Genomic DNA, 18,333 nt, shown 5'->3' on the forward strand with positions numbered 1-18,333 from the left:
ATTGAGATTTTCTCTAACATACAATTGTACATAATAGCGATGTTTCGGTTTTTTGGCCAATAAGTTGCAAGTTTGAAGTAAACACATCACTCAACCCACAATGGTAACGGGCATTGGAAAAGAAAGATGCTTAGAAGATGACAACTACTGTAAAAAAGAAAAGAAAACAACACAGAACTACTTATATGAGCAGAGGAAATTTATGTATGCAGGAATATTTTTCATCTTCCCAGGGTAAGTTGCAGGGTTAGGGAGAAACTCTCAGAATCTTGTTTAACGAGTAACCAACAAATGGTCATATCTTCTTCATTGTGTTTTTGAGTTTTGATATCCATTTATTTGACATTATTGAAAAGCCTTGAATAACTCAAAACGTCCCTGAGAAGACTTGTTCAAGGTTTTGACGTGGCCTGTCTCATTTGTATTCACTCTTATTTTTGGCCTGATGTTCCTAAATGAAAGTCAACGCAGTCGGATGCCTTGCGAAAGCAGCCGGCTGCTTTCGCAAGGCAGGCGTTCTTTAACAGGTGAGAACTGATCCCGGCAGTCCTTCGCCGCCGTGTCATTAATGATGCAAAAGCTAAAGTCACACTGCTTCAACATTTTCTCATTTCAACAGCCACAAACTGTGTTTTATCAAGATTTTCTCTTACAGGCTAACAAGGAGTTGCACATTATAGTGCAACTCATATGCGCCTGTTTGTATCGATCCCTGAAATCTATATTTGTTGTTTATAAAGTTGTGTCGGCAACATGTTGAAAGTGCGAGAAAGTCAAGGCGGTGTACATATGAAGAGATTACCGGTGGTCCAGGGGGACCTGGTACGCCAGGAGGGCCCTTGAAAAAAAAAAGAAGAAAAGATTTACCACATAATATTAAGAACACACACAAACATACAGATGATTTACACTGACCTGCGGTCCTCTTACTCCTGTCCTAATTAACAAGTCGCTCTTTCCCGATCCCTCCATATCCTTTGAAAAAGAAACAAAGAAAACAGTCTTGTTTGTAAAATGCTCTAATGTTGTGAATGAAGAACCCACTCTTCTTTTCCAATGTGCCCGTTATGTTCATCCATGTCTCATTTCATTCCTTATGCTAGCAGTTGTTTATATGGTCTGTGTTTGACGTAAACTACAATCACCTCTACAAGGACTTTGGTTCCTGGAGGGCCAGGTGGGCCAGGGGGTCCTGGTGGACCTGCAGGTCCCTTTCTTCCTGGTCGACCATTGGGCCCTTGGAGTCCAGGAGATCCTGGTGGGCCCGCATCTCCACTTTCACCCTAAGGACACAAAGGCACACAGATCAAGAAGGCTGACACATTCAACAGAACAGCTCTTTTTTACTCACCCAACAATGTAGTCATTTTGGGAAAATCAACACAGTTTATGCACATCCTATAACTGTTTGAAGTCAATTCGTTACCTTTGGTCCAGGTGGTCCAGGTGTCCCTTGGTCGCCCTGAAGGTATAAAAATACAACATGAACAAAATAAACCAAACAAACAGACATTCCTTTTATGGTGCTGGTCAACATCTCTTCGATCTGCCTTGCTTACTGACGGCCCAAAAAAATAGCAAATCAAAACTGTCTAGAAAACAGTCAAATCTATCATGTGTTGTTATCAATTTCACAAAGATGACCGTACCTTTGGTCCAGCACCCCCTGGTGGGCCCGGGGAGCCATCTGTCCCTGCGGGACCCTGGATGGATAAACACAACCAGCCACAAATTAAATGGCTGGTAAGGAACAACGAGAAAGTGAAAAGTACCACAGTGCATGCTAACATGGTGGCAAAGCTCTCTGTTGACCCCTCAGGCTTTCCAGCTGGGATCAACACCGAGTTTCACAGAGAATAGAGGAAGGGAATAATGACAGTCGGTTTTATGAAGACATGAAATCATCCGTGGGATTGTTACACTGAACCACATGCAAATCTAGACTGGTAACTTAGCTACATGTAGCATGAAGGTAGCGGTGTTAGCAACTGCACTGGCATGGATAATTTCTTCATCTCACATTTCATCTTCACAGATGAAATAATGAGAGTATTCAGCCATGTTTGTCTACTGTTTAATGCAATCCGCACACTTGTACATGCAAAGGGTGACATGCGCATCCCTGAAGGTGCCATTAGTGGCAAACGTTTCAAAGGTTTTAGAGTAGAATGTGCTGCTCCAAGTAGTTATAAGGAAACGAGTTGTTCATTTCACAACAATATTGATGTTAAACAACATTCCTCCATTATTCAAGCAACATGACAGTGTAGGAAAATTATACGGAAGCTAATCTGCCCTGCCAGCACTTCATCTATACCAGTCATTGATAAGACTTATCTAAGTAGAGTTCAAACTGTGCCAGCTTCAGCACAGCCACTGTTTGTTCTGTCAATTGCTAATCAACAAAAAAGGAATAATGGATCTTATTTGTTCTTCAATACGACGCAGCACGATAAAAACAACATTTTCGTACTTCCTGTTTTACGTTGAGATCAAATGTGCAAAATAAAAAAAATTAACCACAGGAATCAGTTTGATTTTTTTTTTTTTTTTAACCCTCCAGGGAGTCTTTTTTGTGGGCTCTAGTGTCCCTTAAATGACAGTAGGCTGACAGGAAACTGGGAAGGAGAGGGGGGAAGACATGTGGCAAATATCATCGGGTCCGGGAGTCGAACCCGCAACGGCCCCGTCGAGGACTCAAGGCCTCCAAATATGGGTCGCGCCAACCGCTACGCCACCACGGAACGCCCATCAGTTTGATTTTAACATAAAACTGAAGTTTACCTGAAAGTTGTTTCAGGTAAACAATCACTGAGCCTTTAGAGTCCAGGAGGCCCGGGTGGGCCCACATCTCCACCAGGAGACGCAGCCATCTGGCAACTGAAATCAGCCAGTTCTTATTTATAGAAATTGTTTGAATGTCACATCTCGGGGTAAGCCCCTCCGTTACTCAGAAGCTTTTATCTCATACGACCAATCCTGATTGGCTGTTGATTGTGGTGTCTGATGTGCCCATTTTGCACTGACAAAAAGCCAGAATGGATGCATGTTCAGTCAGCAGTTAAACATGAATTCAGCACAGACGGATTGCAGTAAAGACAATGACTGCCGACAATGTTAAGACATTATCGCTTGACATTTGAAGCAGTGACCTTAAAGGGCAAATATCATCATATTTTAGAACCGCAAAGGTAATCTTGAAACTGTGAAACGAAACTAAATCACAGAACGTCCAACATGAAGAAAGTTTTTGATGTAAAATCTACATCACGATTCTTCTTGGAGATTGCTGAAATGACTAAAATTATGACCCTTTTTTATGGAAGAATTTTTAAATGTTTGCGTCCGACGATCACTCAAATATTCAATAAGAATATTTTCTGAGGCATAATGACGTAAGAAAGCCAATGATCAGTGAGGGAAAAGAGACTTTAATTGGGTTTTTGAGCAATAGAAAGAGATTGTGTGGTCTGATACGTCAAGACGGACCCTGTTACAAAGTGATCTGCGCATCACTGTCAGTGAAGTCTAGGTTCAGGAAGATTACATACCTAAAGAATGAGTTCACCAACTACCCGAATGCAAGATAGTACAATGTTCTTTCATCAGTAGATTTCCTCCCCATTGGAATCATTGGGGGTGTGCCTAGAAACAATTTGTGCTGAGGTCTGAAGGGATCTTCTTTCGTCTGACACAAACCGAAGGTGGACCAACCATGTTTAACTCTCTCCAAGGTGTTGGCCTTTTTCCTGACTTCCTCACTGGACAAACCACTACATTCATTTCTGTTGTATGAACTCACATTCAAACCGGCAACATTACTATCACTGCTTTACCTTTAGGTTTTGTGTCCTGCACAAATCTCCATTGTTCTTGTGATATTTTTGACTGCATATTTGGCTGCCATTCTCGACTTCAGAAACGAAAATGAACATAGCTCAATCGCTGCAATCCCAAAAACTAAGAGCTGTTAAAAAATGATGATACAAGCCCCAAGAGTTTGAATTTGGAAAAACAAGCACAGACATTCAGCAGGAATTTTATCACTCCGACAAATGTGTCGCCTTCATTATGTCTTTACGGAGTTTGGGCACTCTGCTCATGCATTGGATAGCACTTCTGTCATTCATTCTTCCCTTATTCCTGGATGAAACCAGGCCAGTATACCTCGCCCGAGCCCCAGGCAGACTCAAGCCCAGAACCCGAACCAACACTGGAGGCGGAACTGAAATCAGAACCGGAACCAGTAGCAAGTTTTGCATTGAGAACTGACGCCAGCTCTGGACTCAAAGCTGAATCAACAGGCCCAGAGCCACTTGAGTCATCCTCAAATATCTGCAACAAAGTAGAGGAGACAGAGAAATGGCACGAGTGTAGAAGATGGATGGACAGGAAAAATTAAGTTATAACAGGATGGGGTGACAGTAAAACATGGACCCCATATAGATGACAGAGACAAATGTAGATATAGAAGTTATACACAGAATCAAATGCCACCGTGGTGGCAGAACCTGTAACTTGATTGGAAATACAACGAACAAAACATTTTTAGATTTATAGTCTGGGGACCTGATAGATATAAAACATGGATGACAGAACACAGCAGTATAGATATAAACAATTGACGTTTTTCTACTCGTATCTAAATGCACCTTAAGTTGACAGGTAACCTACTGGTATTCCCTGTTCGCCTGGAAGTCCATCACCACCAGGTGAACCCGGGGGTCCGGGATGGCTAGGGGTCAGTTCTGATGACAGTTGGGGTGCAGGAGGCCCGGGTGGTCCCGGAGGCCCCGGAGGACCTGCTGGACCCTGGAAATCAAACAGAAATGAAATCATCTCAAATTATCGCAAACGTTTAAACGTTTTTGGCTCTTACCCTGATGAAAACAGTATCGGTGTCCAGATCCTCAAAGCCAGAACCAAGGGCATCTGGTCCATACTAAAACACAAACATGATGTTTGTTTTAATTAAAAATATGAAGGTAATTTTACAAACCATTCGTAAAATTTTATCATCGTCTGCTCACTGGGACACTGCGGGATCTGGGAGGTCCTGGGGGTCCTGGAAGACCAGGGGGGCCTGGCAAACCAACGCCTGGGTCTCCCTGTGAACAGAGAAGACATAATCCAAACATTTACTTTTCCTGTCTTTTTAAAATTTAATTAAGAGGCTAAACATTTTTTGGTTAATGCCATGAACCTTTTTAGATTAAATGCTTTGCTAAGAATTAAGTCTAATACCTAATCAATGCCAGAACAGAAACAACCTTTGAGTTTGTCCACTTATAGTTGCTAAATTTACTCCATTACATTTACTTGAGTAAATGTTTTTTGAAAAAATGTCCTTTTAGGAGTATTTTTACTATGCTTCACTTTTTATTTATAATTGAGTAATTTTATTACAAAGTATTGCTACTCTTACTTGAGTAAGTAACTTATTACCCGCTGAATGAAGAACAAATATTCTTTCACCAAAAATTCACCAGATAAAGACACACACCTGTAGTTTTTGTTAAAGTTTCATAAGTTTTTGTTTTTTTCATTGGAAGAAATTGATTTGGAAAAATTTTCTTTTGCTTAATTTTGTCATTTTTCGTTACTTATATCAAGTATTGACATTTTCGTCTTAAAAAAAAAACAACAAAATTTCCACTTAACTTTACATTTTTGGCCATCTGATGTCATTTTTAAATATTAAAGGATTGATAATTTGAACAGTTATTCACTACTTGAGAAGACTTTTTACCAAATGCTTTTTTTTTACTCTTACCCGAGTAATTTCTTGGATGGCTACTTTTTACTTTTGCTTGAGTACTAACATGTTGAAGTAGTGCTACTCTTACTTGAGTACAATTCTTGGGTACTCTGTACCGACCTCTGGAAAATGGTGGTACAAACTGGTGTGGGGCAAATGGACTCTAAAACTATCAATGATATGATCTCTGGACAGTACTAAATGATCATATTGGGCCAGTCTTGAACATATGCAAACAGTACTCTGTGTCTCACATTGAAAACACATGCAAATGTTGCACCAAGCCTGGGATCATTTGTAGATGCACCTTGTCTCCTTTAGCTCCAGCCTCTCCGCTCAAACCTGGAAATCCCTGTTGTCCTTTTTGACCCTGACGAGAGAATCGCATCTCCGTTACTCGTACGTCATAAACAACAGCAATGCAAACACAAATAAAGCAGAATTCCAAGTATTCAGATACTCACCACTTCACCTTTTTCACCTTTGCCTCCCTGCAAAAGGTGAGAGAGAAAGATTCAGAAGGTTAGGGAAAAAATGGCTGAAAAATTGTTTGAGACTTGCAAACTGTTCTGAAACCAGTTTACACACTTAACACACAAGACTACAGTATTTTCTGTATGTACTGTGGCAAAGGGTTTGGGATTCTTAGTTTGCTGCTGCATTAAATACTCTAAATTAAGGATCAGCTGAGAATTTAGGGATGAAACTTCAATACGAATTCTGCTCTGTTCAGTCGCACAAAGTGAATGACTCTTCATCAGCGCAAACAAAGCATCTGCATAACAAAGCACAAGATTAAGTCAAGTTATGCATACATGAAATATATAATATTTCAGAGTTGTGCTGCTTTCAGGAAAGGCTCTGTGGCAATGTGATAAACCTGCTGATCAAATGGTGTGAGAAGATATTTACTTAAAACAGCAGATCTTCTTATGCAACTGAAATGCCAGATAGTGAAACAAACAAACCTTTTGTCCATCGCCCCCTGGTGTTCCCGGGGCTCCAGGAGGTCCTTGTGGCCCAGGTTTCCCACGGCCCTCTTTGTGTACGTAGCGAGGTCCCGGAGAACCAGGAGGCCCCGGTGGCCCCGGCGGTCCACGATCTCCTGGTTCCCCTTTCAAGCCAGGCCTGATGAGAACCTGCACATTTCAAGTCTTTAGAGCCTAAGTTTATATTTGCTAAACTTTAATTCAGTCTGTATGTGTTTTTACACGACTGAGACAAATAGGTCACTGACAGAATGAATAATAAAAAATAAATGAAAAAGTAATTCAGTGGGTATTTTTCTAATAGTGAAATGTTGACGATGTGTGTACTCACGTGTCCAGGTCGCTCTCCTGCCTCTTCTGTTTGATGAGACTCTGGACATATAACATGGTGCATTGACATAATAATTCATACATAATAAATAAATCAGCAAACAAATAAAGAAATTAATAATAAACGAAAGTCCAGCTGCTGATTTTTCAGACATTATAAAATGAGGACTGAAGTGAACAGCTTGTAAGTCTTTCTTTATAGTACTTGTATTTTGGGGTAAAATAAACGATGCCGAGCAAAAGTTTTCACATTTGATCACATCGTAAAAGTTCCAGAGAGTCTGAAAAGTGCTTTTTAAAAAATAAAAAATTAAAAAAAAAACTTTGCCACAACTTGTAAGACCAACATTTTTGCAACAGTTACAGATACAAGTCATTTGGGTTATTATGTCTCTACCAGGTTTGCCTATCTAGAGTTTGCAACATTTGCCCTCAAGTCCAATTAGATGGGGATTGACTAGATAGACTTGAAACAACTGATTTCATAAATTAGATTTAGGTCCTAACCTTTTGTGGAATATTCTAACACTTGAATATGTTTTAGCTCGACTCCCTCGTAGAAAATGAACCTTTGTGCTGGTTTCAATGCTTTTGAGTCATCTAACAGGTTTACCATCTTCCCATAAAATACAACCAGCTACTGCTAAAAGTGTCTCCACCTCCATGTTTCACTGTGGGGATGGTGTGTTCAGGGTACAGTGCAGTGTTTGTTTCCTGCCACGACATTTTGCAAGTAGTCCAAAAACCACAACTATTTCCTCATCTGAGCAATGCACCTTCTTTGAATGTTTGCCGTGGCGCCAAATGGCAATTAGGATTTTATTTATGGCTTTCCTTCAGCTATTTTTCGTTTCTTTCGCCCTTCTTCTGCGAAAGCCCAGATTTCTGGAGTGAATAACGAATAATTCAGTGTTAACAAAGTTCTCCTGCCTGAGCTGTGGTTCTCTGCATCTCCTCCAGAGTGGCCCCGTTGCTCTTGGCTGCTTCTACTGTTGATGCTCTCCGTTACGACGGACAACTACGTCTCGGCAGGTTTGCAATTGTGCCTTACTCCTTCCATTTACAGATGTTGAATTAAACAGTACTTTTTGGGATCTTTAAATCTTAAAATATTGGTTTCAAACGAGAAAGATGACTTCCATTTGCAACTAAAGTAAAATGAACTAAAACCAAATCTACGACTCACATTCTTTAGATTTTTATTGTGAAACGCTTTAAAAACCAAGTGTCATTTTCTTTCCAATTCACAATTATACGTTATCTTGGGCTGTCAACCAAATCTCAATAAAATTCGCTAACGTTTGTAATGTGACATAATGTGGAAAATCTTCGCCATAAATTCTTTAACAAGGCACCCTATTAAGAAAGTGAGCTCCCATGTTAGAAATAATTTCCACTGGCAACACTAAGAAGTCTCTTTCTCGCCTGTTATCAGCAGGTCCTCATTGGCTGCTGTTGGAGTCATGTGACCAGAATACTCATCAAGCTCCACCTCTGGTAAAACAGTGGGCGGAGCTTCAACAGGGAAGTTGCTCTCACCCTTCAGAGAGACGACCTTTAACAGAGAAGATTGTTAAAAGTGGATTGTTGTTGGTAAGATCATATAGGTTCTTCCTGTAGGAAGCAAAAAAAAATAAAAAATTAATAATGGTAATGAGAGACGTGACAATCCAACTACATTACACATGATTTCAGTCAAGAAAGTGTCAGATATTATCAGGTTTCTTATGTGAATGTTCATAAATTCTTTCCTATATCTGTTTACAAACAACAACAAAAAAGAAACCTTCAGAAATCAGGAATCTGTTGGGAGCTAGGAGATCTAAAGTGTAGATTAACTACTCCAAATGTTTAAAATCTCCTTAATGTGTAGAAGCTACTATTCTGCTTTAGAAAGACAGTTTCATTTGAAGATTCACCCTTTATAGTTGACTCTGTGTTTGTTTTGTGTCAAACTGACTTCCTGCCTGTGGGAGTAGTAAAGAACAAACAGTGCATGGAGAGAAGAGAGCCACCTACTGGCCGTTTGACGCCATCTTCCCTTTTTCTGGAGTCCACCTCTGTCTCTCTGTCATCCAGAGGATCGTCTCCGCTCGCATACCCCGAGGCCTGCGCTCATTAGAAATTGAACGTTTGTTGAAAAAGGTAGGATTGTCATAGATGTTGCAGCATACCCCTGAGAATGAAGGTTTGAGGCTTTACTGTTGAACAGTGAGGTTTATTGGAAATAAACCCTTAGTTTCACCGTAAGAGCTCGTGCCTCTGTCAAGGGGGCTGCAAATAACAAGACGCATTTTAACGACACTGTCGAATCTTAAGCTGCCGTTCTATAATATATACAGGGGAAGTTGTCTTATCAAAATAAACGCATCAAATCCAAAACCAGAAGTCAACAATATACATAAAAGGAAGTAAACGAAATAAGAGAATACGACAAATAAAGAACTGAATTTGGGGTTATTTACAGATGTCATGTCAAGAAACGATTAAACTATGGCTATGCAAAAAGACTTCAGATCTGCCTCATTTTTTAGATTTTGCATAAAAGATTGCCAAAAGTTGAACAATTGTTATTCAAACAACATATCTCCAGATAATTGTAATCACTGATACAATTTTCAGCCTTTGTGTAAGATCATTTTCACTATTTTGCAGCAGTTGTATTGGCAAATAACAGACGTTGGCAAATAGTTGTATAGTTGTGATTGGTCAGTTTCGGCAAGGTACATAATCATACAATAATACTCTGACTGAGAATAGCTAATAAAGTATGAGAATTTAATATCAAAACAGTCTCCATTGTCAAAGTAAAAGCTTAAAAGGACTCAGATTTATTTGTGTGCAAAACATAAAGAAATCGTCCTTGCTCGTAATTTTGCCCTGCATTTAGTTTTTTCCACTTACTGACTTTTTTTTTTTTTTTTACTTTTCAAAAATCCATAACATAAATAGTTCTTGAGCAGAAAAAAAAATAATATCAACAACTTCCCGGTAAATTGTCGATCCACAAGAGGGCGCTCCAGCCTTAAATGTCCGCTGGTTCTAACCCAGGGGTGGGCAACTCCAGGCCTCGAGGGCCGGTCTCCTGCAACTTTTAGATGCATCTCTACTTCAGCACACCTGAGTCAAATAATGAGGTCACTAGCAGGACTCTGGAGAACCTGACTGCACTTAGGAGGTGATTCAGTTATTGGATTCAAGTGTGTTGGACCAGGGAGACATCTTAGAGTTGCAGGACACCGGCCCTCGAGGACCAGGATTGCCCACCCCTGTTCTAACCCATATATCTGCTGTGTTTGAGTGACTCACATCCTCTTCACACTGCTCCTCTGCTGCTCTGGGTTCATCCCTTATGATCAGCTGCTGAACAGACCCCTGAAGAGGGAAATACATGGAAAATAAGACAAAGCTACTGTTGTCACACCAGTAGACACTGACTTACGTAAAAAAAAAAAAAAAAAATTAAAAAAAGCAATGCCATCGCTTCCTTACGATGATCCCTATCCAATGAGGGAAAATTATTTGGATTCAATTTCTCATTTGGATTATGATTTACTTCCACCAACATGAATTTGACAGGGAAACCTGTAATTAGTTATTATTTGTTGGGCTCTTATAAGTGACTTCTGTTTCAGAAAAAGTGTGCACTTCTGTTTTTTTATTTATTAACGGTTAAACATTGGATTCTTTGGTAGCAGAACCAGGAGAGAGACTTAGATCTCCCGCTCTTTGGAGACGCTTTATTCTGGAGAACCCCAAAGCACTTCCAGGTCAGAGGGTAAACAGTCCTGCCTGTGGGAGTCCTGGGTCTGCCAGCAGCAGAGGCAGTCCTACTGCTTTGCTGTACTCCAAAATGCCAAGAATTTGTATTTTACAATAGCATTTGCTTTTGTAAAATGTACTTTTAGTAAGGTTTGCTAACCTGTTTTTGACTTTTTTTAAATAGGTGTTCAAAGTGTGATTACATTGCAAAGCAGTTACACAACATTTCCTGTTGTGAAGACGTGACTTTGCACAGCTGACACTTGATTTATGCACAGCCAGTCAGATTTGTAGACAGTTGCTCTAAAATTGGTTTTCCATTGTTTCAACTTTTAAATTCTGCCTCATGAACATAGTAAAAGCAAAAGAATATATAGCAAAAGGTATACTAGTTTCATATATTGTCAGATATTGTTTTCGAAGTTGGATAATTTGATTTTCTACTGTTTAGAAACTGCATTTTGACATTTCCATTTGTCTGTTCCCACTGCTAGACAGCTAAAGAAAAATAACTGAGTACAATGTGGTTTAATGCCATGTATAGATGAAATAATTCAAGAAGTTACATATATTTACATGTCCATGAAGCCTGTCAGTGTCTTATATTAAATTTCCAAAAATGTAAGAAATTCCTTTTGTTAAAATGTCATGAAGAACATAAATATCATATGACCGACTGCTTTTCTCTTGTTGTGGTCAGCAGATTGCATAAGTGGTGGTGCATTTCATGAAGAAACGCAGAAAAGCCATTGGTTCCGTTCATCATTAATCGTCACATTTACGGTGCCCCAATCCATAAACGCACTGACTGAAAAAAGAACGCCATGCCACACTGCGCCGGTCCACAGCACCGAGAACAAACCCGCTCTGTGACCCAGATAGAGCCAAGTTGACAAACTGCTGCTGAGCGGGCTCACATTCTGCCTCTCATGCTTCAGATAACCCATTGAGGAAGTCAGGCCACTTTGAACAAATGCTAAATGAAGTGATAATGACTACACTGGCTCACCACGGCAACAGGAACGGATCACGTTCAATTGGTAGCCAAGTTGGTGTAATATCATTGCTACGGCTTTAAAAACCCGCCTATTCTAAATAATGGATTCACACGCATTGTTGGCCATATAACAATCTAAACAAACTTGTTATGAAATCAAATATGTTTCTTCCTTTGTGGAAAACTACTTAGGGGAAAACTAATATGCCCTAACTGGCATAATCCAAGCCCTTGACTGGACCACAACTAAGACATGCTGACATTTCGGACTTCCTCGTCTGTTATTGGTTTCCTCCCCCGTGCTTCTTTGCTGTCCTCTCCTGCCTCTCCCCACTCTTCCGTCCTCCGCCTGTTATTTCCTCTCGTCTTGCCCTCTCCCCGTCTCTGATCTTCTGAAACATGCAGGACAGAACCAGCAGCAGAGGCAGTCCCACTGGGTGCACGGGAATCTGGGGAATGCCGTTCCCTGTTTTCGGAAAAACTTATTGACTGTTTGTAAATATTTTTTTTTCAAAGAAATGATGATGTTATTATTTAATAAGGTGTGTAAGACCTGTAATATTTTTGACTTCACGGAAAGTGCCAGTTCCAATGGCAGCTGCTGCTACTTCGGCGACAGCTGGAAATATACAGGATAGATCTTACATACATCTGGGTCTATATAAGACCTGGGATGGATGGATATTTAGATAACTATTACTAGAAAACCATTAAACTGATCAAATTCAACGGCTATTCCTCTGGAGGCAGGAAACAAGCTGAAATTTCTATATCGCTAAACATTCAGATGCGCCTCTTGAGACAACTTTTACTTGATGTCTACGATAACGAAAGGCATTCTGATTCTAAAGTGATCGCTTTCCGTCTCCGCATCCAGGATGGCGGATGAATTAAAGCCGGAACAGAGATGGGTTAATTGGACTGAATGCTGGAACATTTCCAGAGGAGAGAGATGAAGTCATGCATCTCAGCTCTGCAGCATGGTAATGAGAGGCCCATCTGCACACAAATGGTGACATGTTCTTTCTTTTTGTCTATCTTTATTTAGAAAAAAAAGCATCTTTGTAACCATTCACCAGATAAATATATAGGAAAAGAGAAAAACACACCAGATGTATGAATAATGTCTTTTACTCACCTCAAACTTATCGAGGCCTGTGCTTCCTGCGTTTGCGACAAAAATGCCAGAGTTTGGTGAAAAGGTGAGTTTCTCTGGCCTGCGACGGAAAGTCGTCCTCTCAGCCTCACCGCAGTCCATATAAAGACGCACCTCATTATGCTCCACCACCAACTGCAGAAGAGAAATATTTGTATTTAATACAAATATATTTTATTGTTTGTGGGGGGGGGGTTCTAATCCACTCATACATTCAGTGCTATTGTTTTCTATGTGTCATAAAATTTAACAGCTAAAGGTTTCTGGCTACATCTTTATCTTTGTTGCGTGCCACATCCAAATATAACAAAGTGTCATCTGGATTTAAAGCTAATATTAAGCTAATTTTGAGTTTAAATCCCCCCTAAGAACAATTATCTAGTAATCCGAACCCTAGATTTTATTATCGTAAGAGAAGTGGCTGTGGGCCGCCTGCTCCGTGTCAGTGTAGCAAAACCAGAAGAAAATGAAAAAAATTCTATCTCTGTTACTTGTTTCACTCAAGTTTATTCAAAACTTTTTCATAGAAGAACTGCAGTGCTGGTCACTGATCGTTTCATGGAGGAAAGAAATTAACTAGTTAGTACAAAAAAGGATTTCCCATTGCTTAAAAATGTAAAAATGCTTCTTTGTGTATTAAAGAGTATTAAAGAGTATATAATATTTCACTTTTTGTTCCATGCTGCACAGCATTCTGAGGGAAACCAAGACTTTACAGGAGTCACTGTGATGTCACAGTGCCACAATCTGACGTCACGGTGTAACAATCTGACGTCACGCACCGTGACGTCAGATTGTGACACAGTGACATCAGAGTGTAACACAGTGACATCACAGTGGGACTGTGACATCAGAGTGTAACACAGTGACATCACAGTGGGACTGTGACATTACAGAGACACTGTGATGTCACAGTGTCTTTGTGATGTCACAGAGACACTGTGATGTCACAGTGTCTTTGTGATGTCACAGAGACACTGTGATGTCACAATGTCTTTGTGATGTCACAGAGACACTGTGATGTCACAGTGTCTTTGTGATGTCACAGTCCCACTGTGATGTCACAGTGTCTCTGTGATGTCACAGTCCCACTGTGATGTCACTGTGTTACACTCTGATGTCACAGTGTCGCACTGTGGTGTCAGTTTTGCACTGTGATGTCACAGTGCAATGTTGCTTGTGTCTTCACAACATGAAGTTCTTAAAGGGCCAGTCTTTTTGCTTCTTTGCCAAGTTCCACCATTGTGGTTTGGCTTGTTTGGGTTCAAAATGATACATTTTGAAATGGGATGTTTCACACCAACAGCGGGTCAATCCAAACCTTCCAGTGTTTTTCCCTCCAAGTGGGGGGACTGTGTTCTGACGAGTTCAGGGTCTAAAGCAGAACTTGTTGAACAAAGAGGGCATAAACTCCTGTAATTTGTTGGGTGATCTAATAAAAGCATTCTGACACTAAATGTTGTCAATTTGTCTGATTTTTTAAAAAAATGTATTTTTATAAAATTATTTTTTAATCACTTTTGTCAGAGAAAATTGGTGTCAATCAACTCGACCGCGTTTGTGCAGCAAAATGTTTTTGTTTGTGCTGCTCTGGCTTTGAAGATCTGGATGGAATTTGAAAGGTCATTCTGATGTCATAAAAAGTGACATCAAAATGGCCATGGGACGTCTGCACCGTGTCAGTGTTTGTCAGTCGGTCAATGCCAAAAGGTCACTGGGCGACCTTTTGACCTTTAAACTTTCATAAATATCTTCAAAGCCAAAGAAGCACAAACAAAAAAAATTGCTGCTCAAACCAGCACAAATGTAGCTCAATTGTTTGACACCATTTTTGTCTGATTTAAAGAAGGTGTTGGGGGTAGGGGGGCAACTTCACTCAAGAAAGTTAGATTTTATTATCTTAAAAGAAAAGTAATTTTATGTAAGAAAGAAAATGGTAAAAAAAAAAGAAAGAAATGCATACAACATGAGCAACTATAAACAACTGACAGAGATTTAAAAAAGAAAAAATTAAGACGACTATTTTCTTTAGCAGCCCACCGTGAACCGTGTCCACTGGTCCGTCATGTCTGGGACGCTGAAGGCAGCAGCTTTGTGGCTGTGGGACGCCTGCTCCGTGTCGGTGTAGTACAGAACGATTCGCTGGAGGCCTCCGTGGACCGGCGTCAGGGCCAAACCCAGCTCCACTACCTTCTGATGGGCGTCTGTGATGGCAAACAGGACGCCTCCTCTCTGGGCGGTCGGACGCACCTGAAAGGGATGGAAAGAATGGGGACATCAGAGACGCTGAATGACATATATACGTTTTACATACATTACGTTTTTAAGCTCAAAAGCATTTAATAAAGGAGGGACATTGTTTAAAATCAGTACTCTGGTGACTCCGTCCAATAACAGAACGAAGTTTGAAAGTGTCTCGGCTTCGAATCAGTACCGTGACAATAATGGCAAAGTCCCTGTAGAAAGGCCCGGGCACAAATGTCCTTGTGAGTCGGCCGACGTTGGCGTCGCTTCCGAAGCTGTACGCCGGAAACCCCTGGAAACCATTGGTGAAGGAGACGGCGGGAGGCAGAGGGATGCCAATCAGATCCATCAGGTCCAGATGACTTCCTGAAGCTTTCTCTGACGGAGACAACGCAAAGGTGAAAAGGTCAACGACACAGAGCAACTCTGGGTGAAAACCCGCTGATCTGACGCCAACTGCTCAGTTAGGGAAAGGAGGCGTTGACGTTTTTACTTCGGATGCAGACATTGATACCTCATGTTGTGCTGATGACATTTCTAACAGCTGTGCAGATCTGTCTGCTGCCTTGCTAATTGATCCCACAACGTGGGACTAAAAGAGCAGACGTATGTGCGAATCGCTCCAACGCGGCTTTAATGACCACGCATCGCTGCCCTGCCTCACACCGACATAATCCCTCCAAACAGAAAAGAACGCACTGTGTGTAGTAATTAGAGTATTCTTGGAGTGAGTGTGTGTGTGTGTGTGTGTGTGTGTGTGTGTGTGTGTGTGTGTGTGTGTGTGTGTGTGTGTGTGTGCCCGCACCCCTTCCGAAGGAGCCTGTCTCCCGTAGCAACAAGATCAGCGTTCTGGACAGGCTAGCCCCTTCATCCTATGTTTCTGTCATGTGCACAAACACACACACCCAGACACATGGAAAACTCACACTCTAGAACACACACAAAGACCAGACCAGACCAGACAGGCCAGCATTTGCTTGTCTCTAATTCATCTGTCCTAACGAGTGGAAATGAGTGTAATTAGAGGTTTGTGGTTGTGTGTGCTTGTGTGTGTGGGTGGGCGTACTGCTGCTAATCACTCACACAACTACATGTTTAAGAGTTTATTGTTGCCAACAGAGGTGGAAAGAGGTGCAAACAAAGTCCATGTGCATAAACTAAAACTCTCCTTAGATCTCACACCTCCAGTCCAGATGTGCAGGCCTGGCTGGGGCTTCTGCAATGGCCAAAAGGAGCAGATGAACTCCGGGAGACCTGAGGTTTTTGACCAGCATGATCAGCAAATAGTTCAATTTTGCTCCTGGCTGTGAGGTTATTATTTGAAATTAATGTTAGAAACTAATCCAACACTTGACTTGGCTGCAGAAATCTGTTAGAGAGCATCAGTCTTTGCTTGTGTGACTTCCCAAACCTACAGGTTCGTGCGAAATGTCAAATCACAACATCATTCCAAGTCAGGCTTCTTAAAAAAACCTTTATGCGTCCTAAAACCCAACTATATGTTGTTATTTTTTTTTACTTTTCTCTTATAAACTCTGTCAGTAATATTACTTATGAATTATTTAGAATGGCTAACAAGAAAAAAATACAAATAAAAGCGACAAATTAATGTAGTAAGTAATGCGTTTTCATATTTTGCATCCTAAAATATGAAAACACAAGAATAAAGATCACGTCTACAAAACAACTCAAGTTCCCTAAGTCTGTGCCATCATCAGATTCTGGCAGAGTTCAGTAGTAACTATGGTCACATTTACTCAGTTACATTTACTTGAGTAACTTTTTTTTTTTAAATTACTTTCAGGAGTGTTTATACTATGCTACACTTTTTACTTTTACTTGATTAAAAATATGTTGAATTAGTGCTACTCCTACTTGAGTCCAATGTTTGGATACTCTACCCACCTCTGGGTTCTGGTAAATCAAGAACCAGTGGTTGAAACGAGGAGCTTTAGTAGTTTACTACTCTGGTTAACACAACGCCAAAAAGGAAAGGCAACAGCAACAGCCAAGCATGTCAACACAGACATGCGACTGCGACTGTCAGAAGGATGATGGCTTGCAGTGCCATCGAGTTTACCAGAAACTCCTCAGTATAATGTACTTGAATATAATCAAATGGTAACGCTTGATTAAATGTGAGTGATGAAGCACCACAATAAAACAAAAACCCCATCAAATCCATGAAATAATGGTTAGAAGAACAAGAATCAAGGGCCATCGGCGATCCAGAGTGAAATCTAGACTTTAACCTGATTGAATTGCTGCAGTGGATCATTGGGAGAGTTGGGCAGAACTTGAGATCTGTAAACCTCAGCGAATGAAAGAAAAGCTTCAAAATCTTATTGTAAAGAAAATTAAACGTTTCCAACTCTGTAAAACTCCAAAACTGTGCCTTGTTATGTTCTGCATCTAAGCATGTCGTTTCAACTGTAAATATCAATATAAAAGTTTTTGTTTATATAAAATTCCTTCCTTGTAGCTTTTGATATTTTCCTTGAGTCTGGAAAACCTATCCGCGATTTTATCCTGGGTTTTCTTCATTTCTGCACTTTTCCAGACTTGGAAAGTAATAAAACTCCGCACTTTCCCAGACTTTTTTTAAAGGACTATCTATCAAAACGAACAGCTTCTGCCACCAACTTTTAGACCGTTTTTTTGACTTAAGCATCAGCCATACGCATTGCTCCATCATGTGTACAAACTTCTGAGCCATTTCCGATTATTCTTTTTCCGTTGCCAGTAAATATCTAACACTCACCCATCCCCAATGCTACATCCCTTTCACCATTGATTCAGTTTCATTCAATGCTTTCCAAACACCAAGCAACCGGATCTGTCACTTGTCTAATTACAAATTTGGGGTCATGTTCTACCCTTGTCACAGTCCCTCCTCCAGCAGCTAGTCCTGGTCATGTCGACCACATGGAAGCTTCCATCAGCTTGTTGAGTCTTGTAAAAACCAAAATCCCTCCCTCCCTCAATGTGGCCATCTATAACCTTTTAATCCCTCTTCGACCCCGGCTGCCACATAAAAGCTTCCAGCTGCCTGACCCACTCTCTCAAGATTTCTTTTTTTGAGTCCGCAGATTTAGCT

The 18,333-nt window shown here is 40.6% G+C and overlaps 1 protein-coding gene across 4 annotated transcripts in view; it reads right to left on the bottom strand.

Moving 5' to 3' along the window:
* The window catches only part of col15a1b (collagen, type XV, alpha 1b), a 90,931-nt gene that overhangs the window by 25,095 nt on the left and 47,503 nt on the right, over positions 1-18,333 (bottom strand). For 3 of the 4 annotated variants that reach the window (XM_028019468.1, XM_028019467.1, XM_028019465.1), the window contains 18 exons: positions 15,427-15,614; positions 15,033-15,242; positions 12,975-13,127; positions 10,383-10,452; positions 9,097-9,191; positions 8,503-8,632; positions 7,079-7,119; positions 6,727-6,897; positions 6,223-6,249; positions 6,066-6,128; positions 5,031-5,108; positions 4,880-4,942; positions 4,675-4,812; positions 1,650-1,703; positions 1,427-1,462; positions 1,146-1,283; positions 916-975; positions 803-838 (listed from right to left, as the gene is read on the bottom strand). In XM_028019468.1, the coding sequence (XP_027875269.1) occupies positions 803-838; positions 916-975; positions 1,146-1,283; positions 1,427-1,462; positions 1,650-1,703; positions 4,675-4,812; positions 4,880-4,942; positions 5,031-5,108; positions 6,066-6,128; positions 6,223-6,249; positions 6,727-6,897; positions 7,079-7,119; positions 8,503-8,632; positions 9,097-9,191; positions 10,383-10,452; positions 12,975-13,127; positions 15,033-15,242; positions 15,427-15,614 (1,751 nt within the window). The remainder of the gene's footprint in view (positions 1-802; positions 839-915; positions 976-1,145; positions 1,284-1,426; positions 1,463-1,649; positions 1,704-4,674; positions 4,813-4,879; positions 4,943-5,030; positions 5,109-6,065; positions 6,129-6,222; positions 6,250-6,726; positions 6,898-7,078; positions 7,120-8,502; positions 8,633-9,096; positions 9,192-10,382; positions 10,453-12,974; positions 13,128-15,032; positions 15,243-15,426; positions 15,615-18,333) is intronic. The other variant, XM_028019466.1, reaches the window with a different exon arrangement.

Source organism: Xiphophorus couchianus, chromosome 6, assembly GCF_001444195.1.
Source record: "Xiphophorus couchianus chromosome 6, X_couchianus-1.0, whole genome shotgun sequence".
NCBI lineage: Eukaryota > Metazoa > Chordata > Actinopteri > Cyprinodontiformes > Poeciliidae > Xiphophorus > Xiphophorus couchianus.